General features: G+C 52.0%; 1 protein-coding gene across 1 annotated transcript; it reads right to left on the bottom strand.

Moving 5' to 3' along the window:
- Window positions 1–742: 742 nt before the first annotated feature.
- On the bottom strand, window positions 743–21,185 carry LOC122379884. The gene is made up of 5 exons (XM_043362464.1): window positions 21,165–21,185; window positions 14,373–14,563; window positions 14,016–14,132; window positions 1,174–2,646; window positions 743–950 (listed from the first exon to the last, which is right to left on the bottom strand). The coding sequence occupies exons 1-5, from the start codon at window positions 21,183–21,185 to the stop codon at window positions 743–745; spliced, it is 2,010 nt and encodes a 669-aa protein (XP_043218399.1).
- Between the last annotated feature and the right edge of the window lie 1,158 nt (window positions 21,186–22,343).

Below are 22,343 nucleotides of genomic sequence, written 5' to 3'. Positions count from 1 at the left end.
ATAGTGCGGAGGGGCATCTTACCCAACCGCAGGGGGCGTCTTTTCCACCCTCTGGGGTAAGATGCCCCCTTGCATTTCTTCAGGAAAATGATAAATAGCAAAAAAGTTACCATATTTCAAGCACAAAAGTGTGTTATTTTGTGGAGAAAAATGATGTCGGGTTCCGTTGAAACTCCAAGTTTATGCTTTCCGATTGTCATTTTCGAATAATTTACGACATTGAAAACACCTGGGCATCTTTCCCCACTCTCCCTATTTAGTTGCGCATTTAGTCTTCATTATCGTACGTGGAATCGGGAGTTTCTGATAGTGGCTTTTTTGGTGCGCCGTCAAAGGTTTAAACAACAACGCTGGTGATAGCATGTGGAGTACCTCAATGACGTTGTAAAACTGGATTATTATATATCAAAATAATCCTTATGTTGGCTATCGAGTGGAGTGACTCTTTTTTCCCATGGGTGTTCAAAATCAGGAACGGCATTGCATTCTGTTTGCAGTGTCACCACAGCAACATTTGCAAAATTAAGTTTATGTTTCATTGGACATACAAAAAGTTCTCCATCAACCTCCATTGAGCTTTTTGGCAGAATAAATATCTGTTCAATTCTGCATAAGGGGACCCTAAAAGCAAACTGCGCACTTGTGCGCAAAATCTTCTGTGAAGCTTCATCTCCCGAGGCGTACCTACCCGTCGCTTCGTTAGCAGCACGTTGTTGTTGTTGTTGTTCCCCCTGGGACCTCCTTACGGAGGACCATAGCCGAGAGGCTCCCTATGGCGAAGGTAGCCGGCCTCCAAGGCAGCCACCAGGTCGGCGTCCCGCAGCCGCGACGGGCCGACGTGAATGCTGCCAGTTAGCCGCAGGCGGGCGCCAGCGAGGGCCGGGCAGCGGAGCAACACGTGCTCCGGCACGTCCGCCTCTTCCCGGCACACGGCGCCGCTTATCGGGGCACTGCAGGCATGCCACGGAGGGGTGTCGGCCGATCCGGTGCAGGTATTGGAGCGAGCGGCCCCAGTGGCCCGCCCTCAACTGGTGCACCGAGATGGCGGCCTTTCGGTCCTCTCCGGGGATGGGGAGCGGCAGGGTGCTCCCGAAGATAGTCTTGAAAAAGGAGTCGGGCCAGTTTTCGCGCCACTGACGTGTGGCCGTCCGATGAACTGCCCGTGTCAGGGACCGAGCGTCCGAGGGCACGGCGCCCTGGGGCAGGGTGGCCGCTTGCTTGGCCAGGGCGTCAGCGCGCTCGTTCTCCGCCAGCCCGCAGTGAGCAGGGACCCACTGCAGGGTCACCTGCCGGCGCTCGGCAATGTCCAGCAGCGTCCTCCAGATCGCCGCGCCGATAGTGGAGGTCTGGGCGGCCGCTCCCGCGCTGAGGAGGCTCAGGGCGGCTCGTGAGTCAGAGCACGCCACCAGCGGGGCGGGGGACGGCTCATCCCGGACCCGCTCCAGCGCCGCCCTCAGGGCGAACAGCTCCGCACGGGTGCTGGAGCAGAGGTCTCCCGCCGCCACCTCAACCTTGAGAGTCTCCCCCGACGCGGTAAAGATGATGGCGCCGCCCCCTCCTCGCCTGACCCCAGCGTCCGCAGAGCCGTCGGACCAAATCCACGTGGCCTGGGCTGGGAGCGCCGCCAGGTGCTGCCGTGCGGCCTCTCGTCGCGTCTCGTTGGAGGAGGCTCGGCGACCGCCGGGTCCCACGTCCAGATTGAAGGCGATCGGGCGGCAGGTTGTCCACGGGAGGAGGGGAACCTCGAGGCGTGGCTCCACCGTCACTCCCTCGGCGCCCGCCTCGATCAGCGCCGATCGCCCCAGTTGTCGCCAGCCGGTGGTAGACCGCAGTTGAGTGGGTGGGTCGGCCTCCGCGACGCGGCGAAGAGGGTCGTCCTCCGGCAGGGCGAGTGCTCGGCAGAGCGTTCGCGCGGCCAGCGTCTTCCTGGTGGACCATGCTGAAGGGATGCCTGCCTCGGCCAGCAGGGGATCCCTGGGGGTGGACCGTGGGCATCCGGTCACCACCCGGGCGGCCGCCAGCAGCTCGCGCTCCACCAGCTGAACGTGTGACGGGGACGCGGCCGGGAGCCAGGCACCCGCTGCGTATTCAAGGGCTCCCCGGACATACCCGTTCGCGACTGTCCTGAGCTGCGCCTCGCGGAGACCCCAGGTCCGGCCGGTCATCCTCCGCAGCTGTGCCGTCCGCGGCCGGACCTTCCGCCGCAGAGAGTCGCAGTGGTCTTTAAAGTGTAGAAGTCTGTCGAAGGTCACCCCCAGAAGATGTAGGCTGGTGCCACCGGTGACCTGCGTGCCGTTCACCAGGAGTTGCACGCCGCGCTCGTCCCTGCTCCGCTGAGTCAGCAGCAGCGCCTGGGTCTTCTGTCCGACGATGGACATCTTCCAGTGCCTTGCCCATCGGGCCAGGGCGTCGGCCGACTTCTGGGCGCGAGCCACCGCGAGCTCTACGGTGGCTCCAGCGCTCAGTGTGGCCGTGTCGTCCGCATACATCAGGACGTCCGTGCGGTCCGAGGCGTCCCGCAGGGTCTCGATTAGGTCCGCCGCCCAGAGCGTGTAGATGGTCGGTGCCAGGACCGAGCCCTGCGGCAGGCCCGCGCGGAACACGCGCTCGCTGCTGTGCGCGCCGTTGACCTCTACGCGGGCCCGCCTGTCGCGAAGGAACCGGAATATCCAGGTCGCGAGACATCTGGGGAGGAGCTTGAGGAGCTTCAGGTGCAACATCCGGTGATCGATCGTGTCATAGGCACGGGAGAAGTCGAACGCCAGGAGGACAAAGCGGTCCGCCGTCACGCCATCCTCCGGGCCTCGTCTCGGCTTGGGGCGATTCCAGCCATCTTGAACCGTTTGGACCAAGCGGGCCAGACTGTCCTCCGCCGACCTCCCGCGGCGGAACCCCACCTGTTCGGGGGGCACCAGTCGGTCTCGTTCGATGAGGTAGGTCGTCCGGGCCGCGATCATCCGCTCCGCTAGCTTGGCGATGTGACTCGTGAGCGCGATCGGGCGGTAGCTGCCCACTTGTTTGGGGTCTTTGCCGGCCTTCAAGCAGCAGGTCGGCTCGTCAGTCGTGCAAAGGCTTATCCTAATAAATGATGGTAAGAAGCAGGGCTGCGGAGTCGTGGTGGCGCCAAATCCGACTCCTACTCCGACTCCGACTCCTGGCTCGTTGCCATGACTCCGGGCGACTCCGTCTCCGACTCCGGACCCCTGCCAGTGTTTCGGAGTCGTGATGGAGCTGTTCCGATTCCGACCGACTCCGACTTCCACTGCGGGCTCCTGACCGACTCTGACTCCGACTCCGACTCCTGGCTCGTTGCCACGACTCTGGGCGACTCTGACTCCGACTACGACTCTGACTCCGACTCTGACCTCGACTCAGCACCCCTCGTAAGAAGTAACTGCTCGCTCCTGCACCTGGAGTATGGATATCGTGCAAACGTGTATGGATATCCTGGAGTATGGATATGGATATCCACTGACAGAACAGACATACAGACATGCTGTAAACGTCATTACACTGCCAATACCATAGCAAATCCAATGGCTATCTATGATTTTTGATCATCGTTCTACATTTTCCAAAATCTTGACCTGAATCTTGGCAATTTCTCGTGACTACTTCACGACCATGATGCATGCATTTCTGAAATTGATCTTTTATCAACTAACCACGTACTCGTATGATAAAATGAATGTCACCATCGTGTTCTACGCCCAAAAGTACCCATAACACATGTGTCGTGGGCTGCGAATAGGTACCAGTTTTAATTTTCGGGGTTATGTGCTTACCTGATTGACCTGACTTTGACCCTGGCCTATGTTTGACTGACCCCTACATGGATCTGACACTCTTTTAGCACTTATATGAAGGGTTGTGCACAGTTGTGTTAGAGTTTATGACGAGGGGCACCGATTGGGAGGTTCTAAAAACCATGCTACTGAAAGCCTGATTTCAAGTGTTTGACCTGACCTTCACCCGACCTTTGACCTCGAAATTCAACTTTCAAGTATTCATCTGAATCGTCTCGTCGCGTTCTTTCGTTTGCCGCCTCGTGCGTTTCGCTGCGCCTATTGGTTCTCGAGTTATCGGCTGGGGGCGTTGAACGCCCCCCCCCCCGGCAAACGGCGGGTGGGGAAATACCCCAGCAACTGCCGGGTTAATCAGACGCATTTTTTGTCATTTTGATCGTCATTTTATTTCTTACCTTTTTGCCCAATCTAAAAAAAAAATCATTAATACTTTTTCTCCAAATTGTGTACCCAATATGACAAATAGTAGGACACTGTGCGTCACTACGTTGATATTTCTCGCCCTAAAGCATAACAACAATATCCATTCAGTATAGCAGTATTCAAAACATGTTCAAAATGCCTCGCGATATCGATAACATTACGAAAGACATAGGCGACTTATAACATGCTTGCAATGATGACGTCACACGCGCGTGACGTGACGTGACCTCGTCGTTTCTGAGTTACTGTATGATGCACGAAGGACACTGGTATACCTATGCAAAGTTTCATCGCAGTCGGTCTACGCATTAACAAGTTATGGGCAAAACATTTTTTTCGCGTTGACCCCCGGCCATCCGTAAAGCCGTTCCAACCATAGTGCCATGTGAGCCCTCTGAAGCCGGTGAAAAACCTCAAAGGCCATCATAAGACCATCGGGCCACTGGCCAGTATGGGACTCAATGGGCAATTTCGACCTTTGGAGACCGGCGTGGGTCCCAAGGACGTACCCAGGGGTTGGGGCCAGTGTTTGCCATGGGCCGGTGACATAGGTGTCGATTTGTATACTTTTGGGTGTGCCCGGGCACCCCCAATGCTGAGTTGGGCACCCCCCAAGGGGCTCTGGGCACCCCCAACCAAAGTTGGTACTGGCATCACTGTTACGATTCTTTGAACGCATTGTTTTCTCTAATTCTAAATTCATAGGCGCGGGAACGGGGGGAGGGCAGGGGGGACAGTCTACCCCCCCCCCCCCCCCAACTCTGGGGCCGTGAGGGTGGTGCCCCACAGCTTTAAGACGAAATATTGCACTTTTCTTGCAAATCTTTTCTTTTTATGAAAACGCCAAGGGATGAAAAATAAGTGGCCTAAAACCGGCGAGAAAACTAGGTTTGGGGGTACCCTAGGTTGATTTCAATTATGGTGTGCCCCCCCCCCCTCCCACCCCCCAGTCTGAAAGTAGTTACCGCGCCCCTGCTCTTATTACCGTACATCAGAATGCGTTGTAAAAAATGGACACAATTTTTCGCTTTATTTATACCTACCAGACAGCAGCATTTGGTAGCCATCGACGCATTCGTGACTCGCGTCAATGGGTTTCGGTTCCGGACGTCCTGAAGTTTTGCTTTGAGTGGCGAGATAGTCTTTTGGTCCGAAATATCATGGTTTAACCCGCGCACCAACGGGGATCCGCATTCCGCGCCAACTTCACACCGACGGCCGACGGGGGGCGGATACCTGCTCCCCGTGATATCTCGAGAACGAAGCAAGACAGAAACAAGCAGTAAATGGCATGGGATACAGACGGACAAAGTCTACAATTTTTACTGAGGTCATTTTCAGGTCAGGTAAAAAATGACGTCACAGGGGTCAACAAGTCAAAATAGCGGCGCTTGTTAGACAGTTTTTCACGAATAACGATTGAAGTACCAATGTCTGTCATACCCACACCGAGTGGCTGATTACTTTGAAAATTTCACCGATTGATAAGGCCAACAGTTTGTACAAAATGTATATCTCGAAACTTCGGTACCGGTGACCTAGGGTCAGGTCAATTTTGCCACCTCCCCATAACCTATAAGTCAATGGGATAATTTTTTGGAATGCTTGAGACGAGGCATTAGTATCATGGATGTTAGTTATCGGACTTTCGTTCCCGTCTTGAGTTGAGATGTTAGTTTCACTGAAAATGACCTCAGGGGGCGAAAGTCCGACATCTATCATCAGTGTCAATGGAAGGAAATTAAAATGCGTTCTTTTCTGGACGGACACCATTTCTGAACACTTCCAAACACCTATTAACAATTCAACATGACGCACTGAGCTGGAAAATGACACCCGACGTGAAAATGACGTGACCCTTCCTTATATTCCTGAGGTCATCTCAGGTCACAAAAGGGAGCCTAACAGTTTTTCGTTAATAACTTCTGGTAGGCGCATGTTAGAGCGATGATCGACTGAACGGATCGACTGACATGCAACATAACCTTTTCCGGTCAGGTCCTGACCTTGACTCGGGGTCAAATTTCAAAATGAAATTTCAAGGTCAAACTATAGATTAGGTATTCGACGCGTCTTGGTAAGAAGAACATGATGGCTGGCAAAATAAATGTCATGACTTTCTCGAGTAAAAAGCTATGGCAGAAAAAAAACTTTTTCAAAAGTGGCTATTATTGGAGTTTTTGCCCTCTGGAGAGTTTATGCTAAGCCGTTGACCTGAGGTCAAATCTGAGGACTACTTTGCCGAAAGAGCGTTGAAAGAGCTATCGAATGCGCCTTTGCGCGGCGCTGCAGCTCTATTAGTTCCCAAATTATGCGCCAGGTTTTCGAAAATGTTTCAAACAATCCAAACTTGACCCTTTATGACCTCTGGCCACCTGAGCTTTGACCTGACCTTATAAAGACCAAGTATTCTCGTCATTTTAACTGTCTTTCCAATGCCGCCTACCGCATGTCGCTACGCGGCCCAGGAGCCGAGTTAGACGGGGGTGTTCAGACACACACCCCCGGCCCGGCGCAGAAGGCGCCGAGCACCGGCCCAGCGCCGGTAAAACTGCTCCGTCACCGTCTTTACTGGGTGGGCAAACACACTCCACTGGGTGGGCAAAAATCGCTACTGGGTGGGCGATTGCCCACCCAGTTAACATGTTATCCGAAGCCCTGATACTAACACAATGCAGCTTTATCTAAAAGAATAGCATCTGAGGTCTGCCTTAACCCTCGCCCGTATTGGTGTTTTTCCAGCCGCGAACGTATAAGAGGGGGGGGGGTCTGTTGACCCCCCCCCCTTGCCGTTTTGCCCCTGATCGAGCTAGAGCGCGGGAAAAAACGAGCGTGTTTCCCGTGACGAGAGGAAGCCGATGATACCCAATTTTATGGTCCTAGGTCATTGGTTGACCTTCCAGGTCAGGTCAATGACCCAAAAAAGGAAAATCGGGACCTGTTAGAACGTCATAAAGTGTGGCTGCTATGGGGTTTTCGGGGTGCTGATCACGAATATTATGTTAGTTTTGATCACAAAGATGTCGTCATGCATTTAGGCCAGGTGGGGTCAGGACGGGTCAGGTCAACCAGTAGGGGTCCTGCCGGGTATTCGTATTAGGTGTCAACCGCCTCTGACAGCTTCGTAACATGTTACGAAGGCACCTAAACTACTTTGTAAATGTTCATATGGTTGCTAAATTCGAATTTAGCTAAAAAAACTAGCCTAGATACATGTAAAACTCGAAAAAAGTGAACCGAGGTCATCAAAGGTCAATGGTCATCAAAGTTCAATGACCTGACCTGTCCTTCAGGTGACCTTGACACCCACCCTAATGCATGGGAGCAGCATCATATCACATGTTTGAACGCTTGAAACCACGAAAAGACTGCAAACGCGCGGCTAATGCGAGCCGACATACGCCAAATCATGATTCCGGCCAAGCATGGTCTCGAAAAGTAGGTCACAGGTCAAAGGTCATTTGGGTCAGGGTCATGAAATTTCAAGGGTAGGTGTAAAATTGATCAACTCGAGGTCACTACTGAAAGTTTCGTCGTGATCGGCCGCTTTTTACGCGAGTTATTCGCGAAAAAAAAACGAGGGGGGGGTCCGTTCGACCCCCCCCCCCTCCAATGCATACGGGCGAGGGTTAAAGCTCTGGGCACCCCCAACCATTTTCACAAATCGACACCCCTGGCCAGTAATCACCAGCAATTCGACACCACGCGAAACACCGCCAACTGCCAGCTGCCGCGCCACAAACACGTGCAAAAGACTGTGCCAACACCAGTCTTTTTTTGAAGGTCGACTCCGTTCGCGCAACTTTTGACTGACCCTCACTGCTACCACATTGCTTCCATATTATGCTGCGCAAAGCCTTACTTCACCAAGTGGCTAAAAACCTCCATCAAGGTATATTTTCTTAGCAATTTGCGCCCATGCTCTTCTGACGTTTTGGGGGGGGGGGGCAAACAGGCCACTTTAGGCCTTTGGGGGGGGCATGGCCCTAAATGCCCCCCTGGATCCGCCAGTGACTACAGTCGCCTCACCCAAGATCGATGGCGCCCCTCTAGAGCACCTGGCGCACTTCTGAAGATCACAGTTGCCCCATCCGAAGTCGCTGGCGCTCTCAAGGGTCAGTAACGCCCACCTGTAAGGAGACTACAGCCGTCCCATCCAAGATCAATGGCGTCCCTCTGAAACCACTGGCGCCCCTCTAGAGCACCTGCGCCCTTTTTTTGAAGATCACAGTCGCCACATCCGAGATCAATGGCGCCCCTTATGCAGCTACTGGTGCTGCTCCAGAACACCCACACCTTTCTGAAGATCACAGTCGCCCCATCCGAGGTCGATAGCGCCCCTTTGAAACCACTGGCGCCCCTCGAGCACCCGACGCCCTTCTGAAGATCATAATTCATAGTCGCCCAATCCGAGATCGATGGAACCCTCTGTTATTTCTGAAAGTGCCAATTAATTATCCTTATGAGGAGGATCCGTGCAGATTTCACATGAAATCCAACAATGATGGAAAATTATGAAAATGTAGAACAGTCTGGGTGAACGATGGATGATGTGAAAAGAGGTGAATTTGTATCGACACTTGGCTAATAGTTTTACGAATTTCGAATACAGTCATTTAAAGTAACTGGTCCCTTTTACGATACCCGGCAAGAACAATCGTTAAAATGTTATTGACGTAACATTATGGTCCTCCGGGCCGGATAGGGTACCGTAAAATAACTGTAGCCAGTTAAGGAATTGATTGACTGCGATTCGATAGGTAACGTAACTATGAGTGTACGATCGGCTTGCGGTGATAGGTCTGCATTTGCAAGTCTCAAAACCCGAAGTGAGGCTGAAATGAGCTCTACGTCCACCACTCGCAGTTCGGTAAGGAGGCGAGCGCTCGTATCACAGCTCAAAGCCGAACAGGCGAAGCGAGTGGCAGACGAGAAGATTAAGGCAGCTGAGGTTCGTGCGAGGCTAGCAAGAGATGAGGCTTTAGCTGAAGCACGACAGGCAGCTGACCAAGCGGAGGTAGACGCGCTGGAGCTTCAAATAATGGAAGAAGAGGTTGGATTGCGAAATTCGGTCGGCACTGCAGATGAAGATGGAATGCGACCGGTGTCCATGCACCACCAGCCGCCGCCCATGGATCGCGCTGTTGACAAGTTGAGCCCTGTGCCGCCGACCCCGATGGCTCGCGCTCAGAACGAGCAGTCTGATCAGCGGGTCCAGTGTCAACTGCTTGGTGACACGCAGGCTGCAGCGTGTCAAAGTATTGCCGGAGCGCAGTCTGGAAATGCGGGAGGAAGTAACCCGACTCGTCCACCCGATCAAGAGAACAACCCGGCAAACAGATCGCCCGATCGAAGCCATCGCACAAGACGATGGGTTGAAGCCAACACAAATTTCGCTCCTGTTCATGCCTCGCTGCCCAAGATACAGCTTGGGATGTTTGATGGGTCTCCGTTAGAGTGGATCTGGATCCCCGGTGGATCTCGCTCTTTCGAGCCCTGGTTCATGATAATGCGTCACTGACTGACACAGAGCGCATGATTCACCTCCAGTCGTTCCTGACGGGAGACGCTGGTGAAGCCGTGCGTGGTCTGCTCTGTGACATGTCGCTCTATGAAGTGGCGCTGAGCGAGCTGGAGACTCAATTTGGAAACCCGACTGCTGTCGTCCAGAGCACACTCAGCAGCATTCTTCAGCACCCGGTAGTCAAGCACAACGATATCGCTGGCCTGACAAGTCTGTCACGAGCCCTGCACACGGCCGTGTGCGTGCTAAAGAGCATGGGCTACCGAGCGGATTTGGCCGCGACCTCTTCAATGCAGCAGGTGATATCCAAGCTACCAAGCGCGCTGGCCTGGCAGTGGGGCCAGCTAGAAGTAGAAATGATGCCACACGTACCCACTCTGGAGGATATTGATTCTTGGCTTGGGAAAGTAGTGCTGGCGGGTCGCCGCGTTCAGCCTGCGCTCTGCTCAAAGGTACAGGACAGTGTCGCCAGACCAGCGCATACACCGGCACCGCTTAACAGGCGCCGGGGCGACACAAGAGGGAACTCTAGTGTTCAGCTCAGCGCACAACTTTAGCGACTGCTTCAGGAGCGGCTGTCAGTGCTGAATGTGTTGTGTGCCAAAGTGGCGCCCACGCACTCGCCGAATGCCCATCTTTTCTGGAGAAAACACCAGAGGAGCGCGGTCACATCGTGCGCAGTGGCCGCCGCTGTTTCCGATGTCTCAGTACTGGCCACTGGTTGAGCAAATGTTCGAGCAGGACAGTCTGTGGAGAGCGGGGCTGCAAGGGGAGACATCATCGCCTTCTCCACATACCGTCGGCGCAATCTCCTCATCCCGCACAAACAAGACCGACGGCGACGACAGACGCCCGTGACGTAATGGCAATGACGCAGACGGAGACCGAGACGCATACAAGCCAGCGCACCTTGCTACAAATTGTTCCAATCCGGATTCATGGAACTGAAGGACGCTACAAGGATACCCTCGCACTGTTGGACTCCGGTGCCGATACGAGTCTGTGCGAGGAGCACGTGCTAAAGGAACTGGGGATTGATGGAGACAGAAGGGAGCTACAACTGGCCAATGTTGAAGGAAGCGGAGACAACAGACTCGCGCTCAGAACGAGTCTGCAAGTGTCCTCCTTGTTCCCAGGAAGTAACGCCAAGACGGTCACAGTACCAGAGGTGTTCTCCGTCGCCCGACTGAATGTGCGTCCTCAAAGCGTGGACTGGAAGCAAAGGAAGGCCTGGAAGCATCTGGATGACATAGTGATTCCAGACAACAATGGAAAGGCCGTTGAATTGCTGCTGGGGGCCAATGTTCTGGAGGCCATGCTGCAGCAGGAGGTCAGAGTCGGCAAGCCAGGACAACCAGTGGCAGTACGAACCCACTTTGGCTGGTGTCTGACCGGAAATGTGGCTCAGCTGGTGACTCATGGCCAGCGAGAGGTGATGCACATTTCCAAGCACCGCTCAGCTGATGACGAGCTGGTGACTATGCTGAAGGACTGGTGCTCAACGGAGGCATTTGGTACTGCGTACAACATGAAAGAGCCGACATCTCAGGAAGACCGGCGAGCTGAAGACATCATGGCACGGACTACCACGTGGCGCGGCGATCGCTACGAGACAGGGCTGCTGTGGTGTGATGAGAATGTCAAGCTGCCTGACAACTACCCCATGGCCATGCGCCGGCTGGAAAACACAGAGAGGGCTCTGCGTCGAGCTCCTGAGAAGGCGACAGCGTACCAACAGAGTATGGAGGAAAATGTGAAGAAAGGGTATGCGCGGCAGCTTGATGATGAGGAACTGCTGGTACAACATGACCGCACCTGGTATTTGCCTCATCACGCAGTCGCCAGCACGCCAGGCAAATTCCGCGTGGTCTTCGACGCAGCGAGCAGCTATGGAGGTAGCTCTCTTAACGGACATCTGCTGTCTGGACCGGACCTCCTAAGATCACTCCCAGGGGTGCTGCTACGTTTCCGTCTAGGGTCCGTTGGTCTCTGCGCCGACATAGAGAAGATGTTCATGCAGGTGGCTGTGAGAGCTGAGGACCAGGCCTCACTCCGCTATCTCTGGCGCGATCTGGATAGCACCCGTCCGCCAGATATATACCAAATGGACAGGGTAATATTCGGCGCTCGGAGCTCTCCAGCATCAGCCAGCTATGTACTACGCCGAACAGCCCAGGAGAAGAGTGATGACACTGTAGCTGGACGCAGAGCACGTGAAATTGTCGAAAGAGACTTCTATATGGACGATTTGGCCACCTCTGAACCAGACAGCGATACAGCACAAGAGACGGCGGCAGAGGTGACAGCGCTGCTCTCCAGGGGAGGCTTCAGACTCTGCAAATGGAACAGCAACTCCAGGGAGGTGCTTGCGAGAATTTCGATGGAAGACAGAGCAGTTGGTGCCGTAGATCTAAGCGCGTCACTCCCGACACAGAAGGTCCTGGGTGTGCAGTGGGATGCAGAGCTAGATGAGCTGAGTCCCAGTGCTCCGTCAGTCACGAATGTCGGGCCGACAACACCAACTACAAAGCGCGAGATCCTACGGGTTATCGCTGGTATTTTTGACCCACTGGGGCTGGCGAGCCCTTTCCTGGTCATGGGGAAGATGATACTGCAGACACTCTGGTCGACTGAACACACCTGGGACAGCCCTCTCTCTAACGAGGAGTGCAGCGAAGTGGCAGCTTGGATCTCAGAGTTGCAGTCAATAGAGAAGATTCGAGTCCCAAGATGCTACGCGTATCAGCAACACACCAAGAAAACAGTCACGAAGACGTTACACGTCTTCTGTGACGCCTCTGAGCGAGCCTTTGGGGCAGTCGCTTACCTCAGGCACGAATATGCAGACGGTGCCATCCACTGCTCCTTGATTATGAGCCGATGTAGGGTGGCACCGCTAAAAAGGTTGACGATCGTCCGTCTAGAGATGCAAGCGGCGGTGCTGGCTGTGCGCTTGGCGGCCCAAGTAGCTCAGGAGCTGAACTTGAATCAAAGTGACACGGTCTTTTGGAGCGACAGCAAAGTCGTCCTCAGCTACATCGAGAACAACAGCAGGCGCTTCCACACGTTCGTTGCTAATCGTGTGGCCGAGATCCGTGACGTGTCTGATCCCAGACAGTGGCGTCATGTGCCGTCCGAGCTCAACCCAGCAGACGACTGCTCGCGGGGATCGAAAGCCTCCGACCTGAAGAGAGACAGCCGATGGATAAGGGGACCCGACTTCTTGTGGCAGTCAGAAGGTGCCTGGCCACCAGACCAGCAGCTGTCACTGAAAGATGAGGATCCAGAGCTTAAGACTGTGATGGTCACACAACACAGCGCCCGGCAGACCATCCTTGTCCTGCCTGACCCACAACGGTTCTGTAAATGGGTCCGCTACAAGAGAACTGTCGCCTGGATTTTGCGATTCACGAGGAACATGTTGGGAGCGCTGAAGCCTCAAGTCGCACAGCCAAACGCTCTCGAGCGGGAGCCACTATCCGCCGAGGAGCTACATGAAGCAGAAAACCTGGCGGTGCGATGTGCCCAACGGGAGGCATTTGCTCAAGAGATTGAGGCACTAAACGAAGGTAAGGAGCTCCCTTCGTCAAGCAGTCTTCTGCAGCTGACTCCAATGCTAGACTCAGAGGGGCTGCTACGAGTCGGCGGGCGGCTATCCAATGCTCCTGTGCCAGAAGAGACCCGCCACCCTGTGATCCTCCCGAGAAGTAGCTGCATCTCGAGGCTCATCATCGACGCAGTTCATCGACGACTGATGCACGCGGGAACCGAACATGTCCTAAATGAGCTCCGTCAGGCCTACTGGGTGCCGCGCGCCCGGCAAGAAGTCAAGAAGGTAGTGGCTGACTGCCCTCTTTGCCGACGACGCCGAGCTAAGCCGTGTCAGCCCCGCATGGCCGACTTGCCGACCGCACGTTTCGACACGAAGTACGCCTTCAGTTCAATTGGGCTCGACTTCTTCGGTCCTCTAAAGATCAAGGTGCATGGAGGACGAATCGAGAAGAAGTGGTGTATGCTGGTCACGTGCCTCTCCACGCGCGGGGTCCATCTGGAGCTGACATCCTCCCTGAGTACCGACAGCTTCCTGATGGCCTTCCGCAGGTATATCGCACGACGTGGACCGCCATCAGACGTCTTCTGTGACAACGGATCGTGTCTGCGGGCTGGAGAGAAAGAGCTACGCCAGCTGCTGCGACAATGGAACCAGCACACTATCAGCGATGAGCTCACTCAACGCGACATCCGGTGGCATTTTAACCCACCGGCTGCCTGTGATATGGGCGGCGCCTGGGAACGGATGATGGGGACTGTCAAACGCGCGCTGAGAGCTGTCCTCGGGCGGCTGCTTGTCTCCGAGGAAGTACTGCACACTGTTCTGACTGAAGTGGAAGCAGTCGTCAACAGCCGCCCACTCACGCACGTGTCGACAGACCCGAACAGTTTGGAGGCACTGACGCCCAATCATCTGCTGTTGGGGCGTCCGGTCAGGCGTCTGCCTCCAGGATTGTTCCGAGACGAAGAGAGCTGCTCTACACGAGTTTGGCGGCAGAGCCAGGCGCTAACAGACCAGTTCTGGCGGAGATGGCTTCGAGAGTATCTACCAGGACTGGCATGCCGACCGAAGTGGAGATCGGAAAGTCGCATCCTGGCAGTGGGGGATCTCGTCCTCATCGTGGAGAACGGCAGCCCGCGCGGCCAGTGGCCCCTGGGACGCGTGACCGAGACAGTTCCTGGGCCTGATGGCCGCGTCCGGTCGGCGCACGTACTGGTCCGTGGAGGAGAAGTGCACCGCCCCGCCCGGCGGCTCTGCCTGCTGGAGGAGGCGCCCGGGTCATGAGCTCGTGTGCGCCTGGTCCGCTCCGTTGGCGGGGGGAGGGTGTTATTTCTGAAAGTGCCAATTAATTATCCTTATGAGGAGGATCCGTGCAGATTTCACATGAAATCCAACAATGATGGAAAATTATGAAAATGTAGAACAGTCTGGGTGAACGATGGATGATGTGAAAAGAGGTGAATTTGTATCGACACTTGGCTAATAGTTTTACGAATTTCGAATACAGTCATTTAAAGTAACTGGTCCCTTTTACAATACCCGGCAAGAACAATCGTTAACATGTTATTGACGTAACACCCTCAAGCGCCACTGGCGACCCCTTGAGACTACAGCCACCCCATCAAAGCTCAATGGCGCCCCTCCGGAGCGTCCGGCGTCCTGCTGAAGGCAACAGTGACCCCATTCAAGATCGATGGCGCCCTTCTGAAGATCACAGTCGCCCCATCCAAAGTCGCTGACGCCCCTCAAGAGCCACTGGCGCCCACCTGAAAGGAGACTACAGTCGCACCATCCAAGACCGATGGCTGGCGCCCCTCTGAAACCACTGGCGGTAGATAGGGGAAAGTGGGGTATAGCGGGGACCACCGGGGCAAAGCGAACCACTCTTTAAGTAGTGGTTGTGATACCGAATTCATGTTAACATTTGTAAAGTGCCAAATTTTATCGAAATCCTTTGATATGTCAAGATATATTGTGGTTAAGTCTTCTTTTTGGTCTAATGTTTTGTACAGGTTATGTGTCAGGTAAAGTAGTTGCTGTTGAGTGCTGTGATATTGTCTGCATGGCCGCTTTGTTTGTCTGATAACATTGCATTTTCTGCGATGTGTTTATATAAGTGTTTGTACACGATTTTTTTTTCAAAGACTTTAGAGAGAACTGAATGTATGCTTTTTTGGCTTCTTTAAGTTTACTCGGGTAACGTCCTTCTACTTGCGATTTATTGTATGAGTCTGACAACGGTTTGGGATCAATATTGCAATAAGCTTCACTAATTTTACTGGAATTTCATCCGGTCCTGTCGATATGTTTTCATTAACCCGCGCCCTGCTGGGGGGTGTTTGAACACCCCCCCTTGTGGTTTTTCGCGAATATCTCAAAAACGGCGGCGCGGAGCGCCGCCGTGTTTGGTACACATTATCATACATCAATTCTACACATGTTGTGAAAATTTCAGACGAAGGTCATTCAAGGTCAGGTCACCAGGTCACTTGAAGTGACCTCACCTCATACAAAGTTTCAATGTCTGTCATAGCTACACCGAGTGACCGATCGCTTTGAAACTTTCAGCGATTGCTAAGAGCAATAGCATGTACAAAATGTATGTCTTAGAATTTTGATACCGATGACCTAAGGTCAGGTCAATTTTGCGACCTCCCCATTATAAGTCAATGCGAGAAAATTGAAATGCGCCTCTTTTGGACGAAAGACATTATAAACACTCCCAAACACCGAATTACAAGTGGTTTAGACACACTGAACATGAAAATGGTGTCCGTGACCCTTGTTTGTGCCCTGAGGTCATCTTAGGTCACGAATGGTATCTAACAGTTTTTCGCAAATAACTTTTGATAGAGGCATGCTACAGCGATGAAAACGCCTTATATGTGTTCAGCTCGACGATACGGATCGACTGATATGCAACATGACCCTTTCCGGTCAGGTCATGACCTTGACCAGAGGTCAAATTTTCAAGTTGACCTTTCAAGGTCAAGTTATAGTTCATTCGATGCGTCTTGACGAGAGGAACACGATGCCGGTGAAGTAAGCTCGTACAAGGCTTGGGTCAAAAGTTATTGCAGAAAAACTGTTTCCGAAAAAATCGGCTATTTTTGCAGTTTTTGCCCCCTGCAGGCAAAACCGTTGACGTTAGGTCAAATCTGAGAAAATCACTCAGAAAGGGCGTTAATAGGGCTATCGAATGCACTTTTCCGCGGCGCTGTAGCTCTATTGGTTCCCGAGTTATGCGTTGGCTTCTTGGAAATTTTCGACATTCGACCTGGAAATCGGCGAAATTTTGCCTTCAATGACCCCTGGTGACCTTACCTTTGACCTTATTAAAAAAATTGACCGAAGTGATTTCGTCATTATTTTTGACGCTCTTTCGAACGCCGCCTTCCGCGTATCGCTACGTGGCCCAGGAGCCGAGTTACAAGGGGGGGGTGTTCAAACACCCCCCCCCCCCCAGCAGGGCGTGGAAATCCAGGACCCCCAGCCGGGCGCGGGTTAAGTGAATTTAACATTATCAGTACGTTTCGTTCTGACGTGACTGACTGACTCTTTTCTAATGTTGGCCTGGGCACATTTGGTGGCTCAAATGGTGGGGGTTCTTGTGCTTCGGGAATGTTGAGTAACGATTATGTGGCAGTCTTCATTTAAAAGAGTTGCTTTTTCTTTGTCATCGTTGATAATTTCTCCGTGCTCTGACTCTAAAGGCGGAATTTCGTCGTTGCGAGTTCGTCCTAATGTGCTGCGAAGTATTGAGTGGTATTTATGAGTGCTTAGTTGATGAGTCAACAGTTTATTCACGGTGACTATAAATAAGTTTATTTATCTGATTTTGCAAATGTTTGTTTTTAAGTTTTCTATTTAATGATGTAACTAGGTTTCTTTGGTATTTCCATCTGTCCCAATTGAATGTTGTCTGCGTCTTTTTTGCAATCATGAAAAGTCTTTCCCGTTTTCTCATGTTTTGTTTTAGCATAGAGGTCATCCATGGTTTTTCTCGTTGATATATTGTTTTGTACTTTTTGAGGATCGAGGCGTTGGCGGCATTTTGTATTGCCGATATGAATAGTTTTGTCGCCGTATGATCACGAATATCATGGTAGTTTTGATCCCGGATGATGTCTTCATTCATTTAGGCCAGGTCGGGTCAGGTCAGGTCAGGTCAGGTCAACCAGTAGGGGTCCTGCCGGGTCTTCGTAGTAGCTGTCAACCGCCTCTGACAGCCTCGTAGCATGTTACAAAGGCACCAAAACTACTTCGTAAATGTTCAAATAGGAAGGGCGCTCTGTAGGGCTCGGATCTGTGATCCCTACGGATCTCTCGATAAATGAGAGAGCTGGATCTATGATCCCGTTGGATCCAAGATGAGGATCCGTGGGATCAGATCCCAGATCCATTTTCTCGGATCCATGCACATGTTTATGATTGACCTGACTTTACCTGACTTGACCTGGCCTAAATGCATGAAGACATCGTCTGTGATCAAAATTAACATGAAATTCACGATCAGCACCCCGAAATACCCCATACCACCGTCCTTTTACGAAGTTCTAACAGGTCCCGATTTTCCCAAGCTTTTGGGTCATTGACCTGACTTGGAAAGTCAACTAATAACCTCAAACATAGAAATTGGATATTTTCGGCCCTCTCTCGTCATACGCAACACGCTCAATTTTTCCGCGAAGCTCTAGCTTGATCAGGGGCCAAACAGTTGGGCCGGAGGTCCAAATGACCTGATAACTATGTTGATTATGCACATTCACAGGTGGGGCATTCCAGGACGATTCAGCAGCTCGGGGGTGCAAATTAAAACCCGACCATCTCGGATGTTAAGAATCATTGACCTCGAAGAAGTAAAAACAATGCGAAATGCCAAATGATGCCAAATGATTCTTGCCATAGTTCACATAATTATTCTCGCTATGTTCCTCGCACTCACACCATTAATTTCATCTCGGATGTTCTTGAAAATTGGTACATGTAGTACTCCCGTGCGCAGAAGCCGATTCTGAAAAGTTCAGGTACGTCAGAGTAACGGTGATCGAGTTATAACCTCGGGCAATTTTGCAAAGTTGAAAAACTGCTTTATTTTGAGCATTTATTACTCCCATAAAGCTAAATCTGAAGTAGAAAATTGTATATAATTGGAATCGCAACATCCCAAGCATTATTTTCGTATAGTTAGTTTTTTTCTCGAAAATTTTGTTTCTTGATTTTCAAAATTTTAAGTACAAACTTATTTTTCAATTTTTTAAGGTGGCCACTTAAAAGATGTTGTTTTTGGCCTATGGAATTGCTGACAAGTATGCCAAAAATCGGAGATGGGTATTTTTTGTAAACATATTTTTTATGTTATAACTAATACCATACAGTGAACAATACAACTTATGATACGCTGCCGGCGAACATTTTCTAGAAAACACGTTTAATGGGTCAAATTCGAATGCTGTAAGGGTGTCATGATTAATAAACCAATAAACAGATCACTAATTAAGCTCTCGCCTGTATAGGGGGGGATCGAACGGACACCCCCCCCCCCCCACTCTCGATTTTCGCGAATAACTCGCGTAACTAAAAGCGGCCGATCGCGACGAAACTTTCAGTACCCTCGCGTTAATCAATTTTGCACCTACCCTGAAAATTTAATGACCCTGACCCACATGACCTTTAACCCTCGCCGGACCTATTGGTTTTCTACATACGCGCCGGCCGAGGGGGGGGGCGGGTACGACCCCCCCCCCTCGCCGTTTCGCCCCTGGTGGAGCTAGCGCGTCGCGGAAAAAACGAGCGTGTGCGCCGTTACGAGACGCAGAGATTGGTACCCGATTTTAAGGTCCTAGGTCAACCGGTGACCTCTGAGGTCAGGTCAAGTGCCCCAAGGTACGGTTCAGTTTTTGGTGAATAACTTCGCAAAAAACGGCCGCAGAGCGCCGATTTTGGCAGCATCGTGTTCGCCTCGCTCAGGCGCGTCGAATGATATACTTTTTGTCCGGGTCAGGTCAACTTGGGGTGTTGACCTCAGGTCAAGGTCAGGTCAGCACCCCCAGGTCACAAAGTTGGTCGAAAGAGGTCATGTCGCATATCATTCGATTCGGCAGGCCTTCCTGAGTCCATTGGTGGCTTTCCCGACTCGCTAGCTCAATTTGATCAAGAGTTATTGACGAAAAACTAATATGACCTTGATGACGTCATAAATGACGTCACGCAAGGTCAACATTGCAAAAGTGACGCATCTAACCTTGCAAGGAGTGCATCAAATCACGATTCTGTGTGCTTGAGATAGTTGGAGATCTTCCCGGCGCCAGGATAGCAGTTTTCATTTTTTCCCCATTGACTTATAATGGTGAGGTCACGAAAATGACCTGACCTCATATGACCTTTAGGAAAAATCCGAGATATACAAGTTGTGGGACTCATAATGGATACTAGATCCTGCAAGTTTCATTTCCCTGTGACATCTACTCTGGCAGTGAGGGCGTTGCGAAGTTGCGACATCTGAAGACCGTGCAGAGGTTCACTTATGACGTCATAGGTCAGTGACCTGACCTGACCCAAAAATTTGGTTGGTGTCAAAAGATCCGGCTTGGATCAAAGGTCAGGTATGCCAAGTTTCAGCTCTCTATCGCCAGCGTGTTCGGAGCTATCGCGAAAAAACCCTATGGGGGGGGGCGGCACCCGCCCCCCCCCCCTCGGCCGGCGAGGGTTAACCTGTGATCTACTTTTCGAGATCATTAGGGTGGGTGTCAAGGTCACATGAAGGCCAGGTCAGGTCATTGGCCGTTAATGACCTCGTTTCACTTTTTCGAGTTTTACATGTTTCTAGGCAAGTGTTTGGAGCTGAATTCGAATTTAGCAGCCATATGAACATTTACGAAGTGGTTTTGGTGTCTTCGTAGCATATTGGACGCCCATATTGGATGTTATTTTGGCCCCCAAAAATGGTAGTATTTTTGCCAGAGCCGAGAAACCAGAAAGGGTGTCATTTTTTATTTCTGTGCACACATGGCGTGGTGATTATTGGTGCTAGCTTGAAAACTAGGCTCTTGAACGATTTCCATAAGCCCTTGAAATAAATGCAAATCGATTGGACAAGACATCACTCTGACACCAATTCCGTCCGAGCTACGAAATTATTTCCGATAGCATACGGCATTGTTGTTTTGATACAATGTGTCCAACTCAAACTGATGTATCCGAGCTTCATGTTGATATACAGCGAAGATATTGCGGAAAAGCGGGAAGGGAGAGGAAGCTGTAATGGTTCTGAAAGTTCCCGATAAAAAAGCTTTAAGCTGGTGTGTAAAGAATTTCACATCAAATACGAATACGTCCCAGCTCAACGACATGTATAATAAGCCATTTTTCGTTTCAAATCTGACATATCTTATAACGATGTCTTATTTATATAACGACGCCAAGAGCTGGAATTGGAGACCTTGGAATCTGTCAGGCAGCCAGTAGTTGTCGCCACGTCAGTCGTGCTAGACTGCGATCAGTGTTGACTGCATTTAAAGTGTACGACGTGAGGTATATAATCAATAGGCATAGTGCGTTATATAGGCGGTGATTTTTGTACCGATGAACTTGTGACCATGGTTTGCACCTATGTATGCATGACACCCCAATGTACAATGACTCAAGCTTTAAAACCCACCACGTGGAGGCCCTTATGATCGTATATAAATAAATTAATCTGTGTAAGACCTTTACGGGTGACTAATAATTAAGAGACAGTGAATGACGATCACATATAGCTCGCACTCTAATCGCAGCACTCTATCACCCGAGCTATCATTGAACAGAGGCGGCAGCAGGGGCCGCGGTCGGCGCCAAGCGGCTTGCGTGTACTTACAAAGTCCTGGAAGAACGCCATCCTGGCGTGATTGGACGCTGGTTGCGAATATGTCAGCTCGTCCGTCACCGAGAGGCACAACATAGCAGCCTACTGCTCTCGTAGCACGGCTAGGCCGCACGGCACCCGAGCATGGCCACCAACGAGCGCGCGCCGCCGAGCGGGGCGGCGGCCAGCCTGTGCAGTGCGCGGCGCCGGCACGTCTGTCAGCACTGGCCGGCCTGACCGCTCACCGAGCCGGCGCCGCCGGCCAGCAGGCGGCGCCCGTGTCGATTCGGAGCACCGGCCGCCGCGCCGGCTCCGGCTGTCGCTCTCGCTGGCAGGGCAGGGGGAGGGGACGCCGCAGTGTGGCCGACGGCAGCTCCGGGGCCAGGTGCTGGGACTCGATCTGGTGCAGCACGAGCCGTCCGATGGCGGAGATCTCGATGGGCCGTGTTTGTGGCGCGCGCAGCCGGTAAACTGAGACGAGCGAGTCGCACCCTCTGATTTCATGGCCGGCCCGATCCCCGGCAGTCAAAGTTGCTGAGCGGTGGGGGTGGGGGGGGAGGAGGAAGGTCCAATATGATGCCACAAAAGACATGCCTCTTGGCTATAGCTATATAGGTACGCATGCATTGGTATTAGCATTTAGCAGTGTGCCTCCTGAGATGTTCGTGATTTTTATCGATTCATCGAGTTGACGATTTGAGGATACCTTTCTCAAAGTGCCTATCATCCAAGAAAACATAAAAACCAATGAAACGTTTTCTTCCAAAAATAGACAGGTAGGACTCCTCAGAGGCCATTGTAGCTGCAGTTTAATAACTCAGAAGTTGAGTCGCGCGTGAAGCCCTATATGCTAGTCAACTGGAAAGACCCAAAGGAGCCCGCCTAGGGCTCCCAGAGAATGGTGTAGGCCCCCAGGAGCCCGCCAGTGACCCCATGCTTGATAATTTTGGAATACGAAGTGCCTGAAAGTGCTAAACTTAAGAAATAATAATATATTATGCATACTAATCCTAACATTATTCATATCAATCGCTGAAGGTTTCAAGGCGATCGTGCCGTCGGTGTAGCTATAGCCGAACATTTTAAGTTTTTTTCGAGGTGAGGTCAGTTGGACTGACCTGGTGGCCTGACAATTTTAACTTTGTTAACCTCAACTTCCGGAACCGACTGAGCCGGTCCCGTAGCTCAGTC

This window comes from Amphibalanus amphitrite, unplaced genomic scaffold (assembly GCF_019059575.1).
Source record: "Amphibalanus amphitrite isolate SeventyFive unplaced genomic scaffold, NRLGWU_Aamphi_draft 000086F_arrow, whole genome shotgun sequence".
Lineage (NCBI taxonomy): Eukaryota > Metazoa > Arthropoda > Thecostraca > Balanomorpha > Balanidae > Amphibalanus > Amphibalanus amphitrite.
This window is presented reverse-complemented; position numbering and strand designations above follow the sequence as displayed.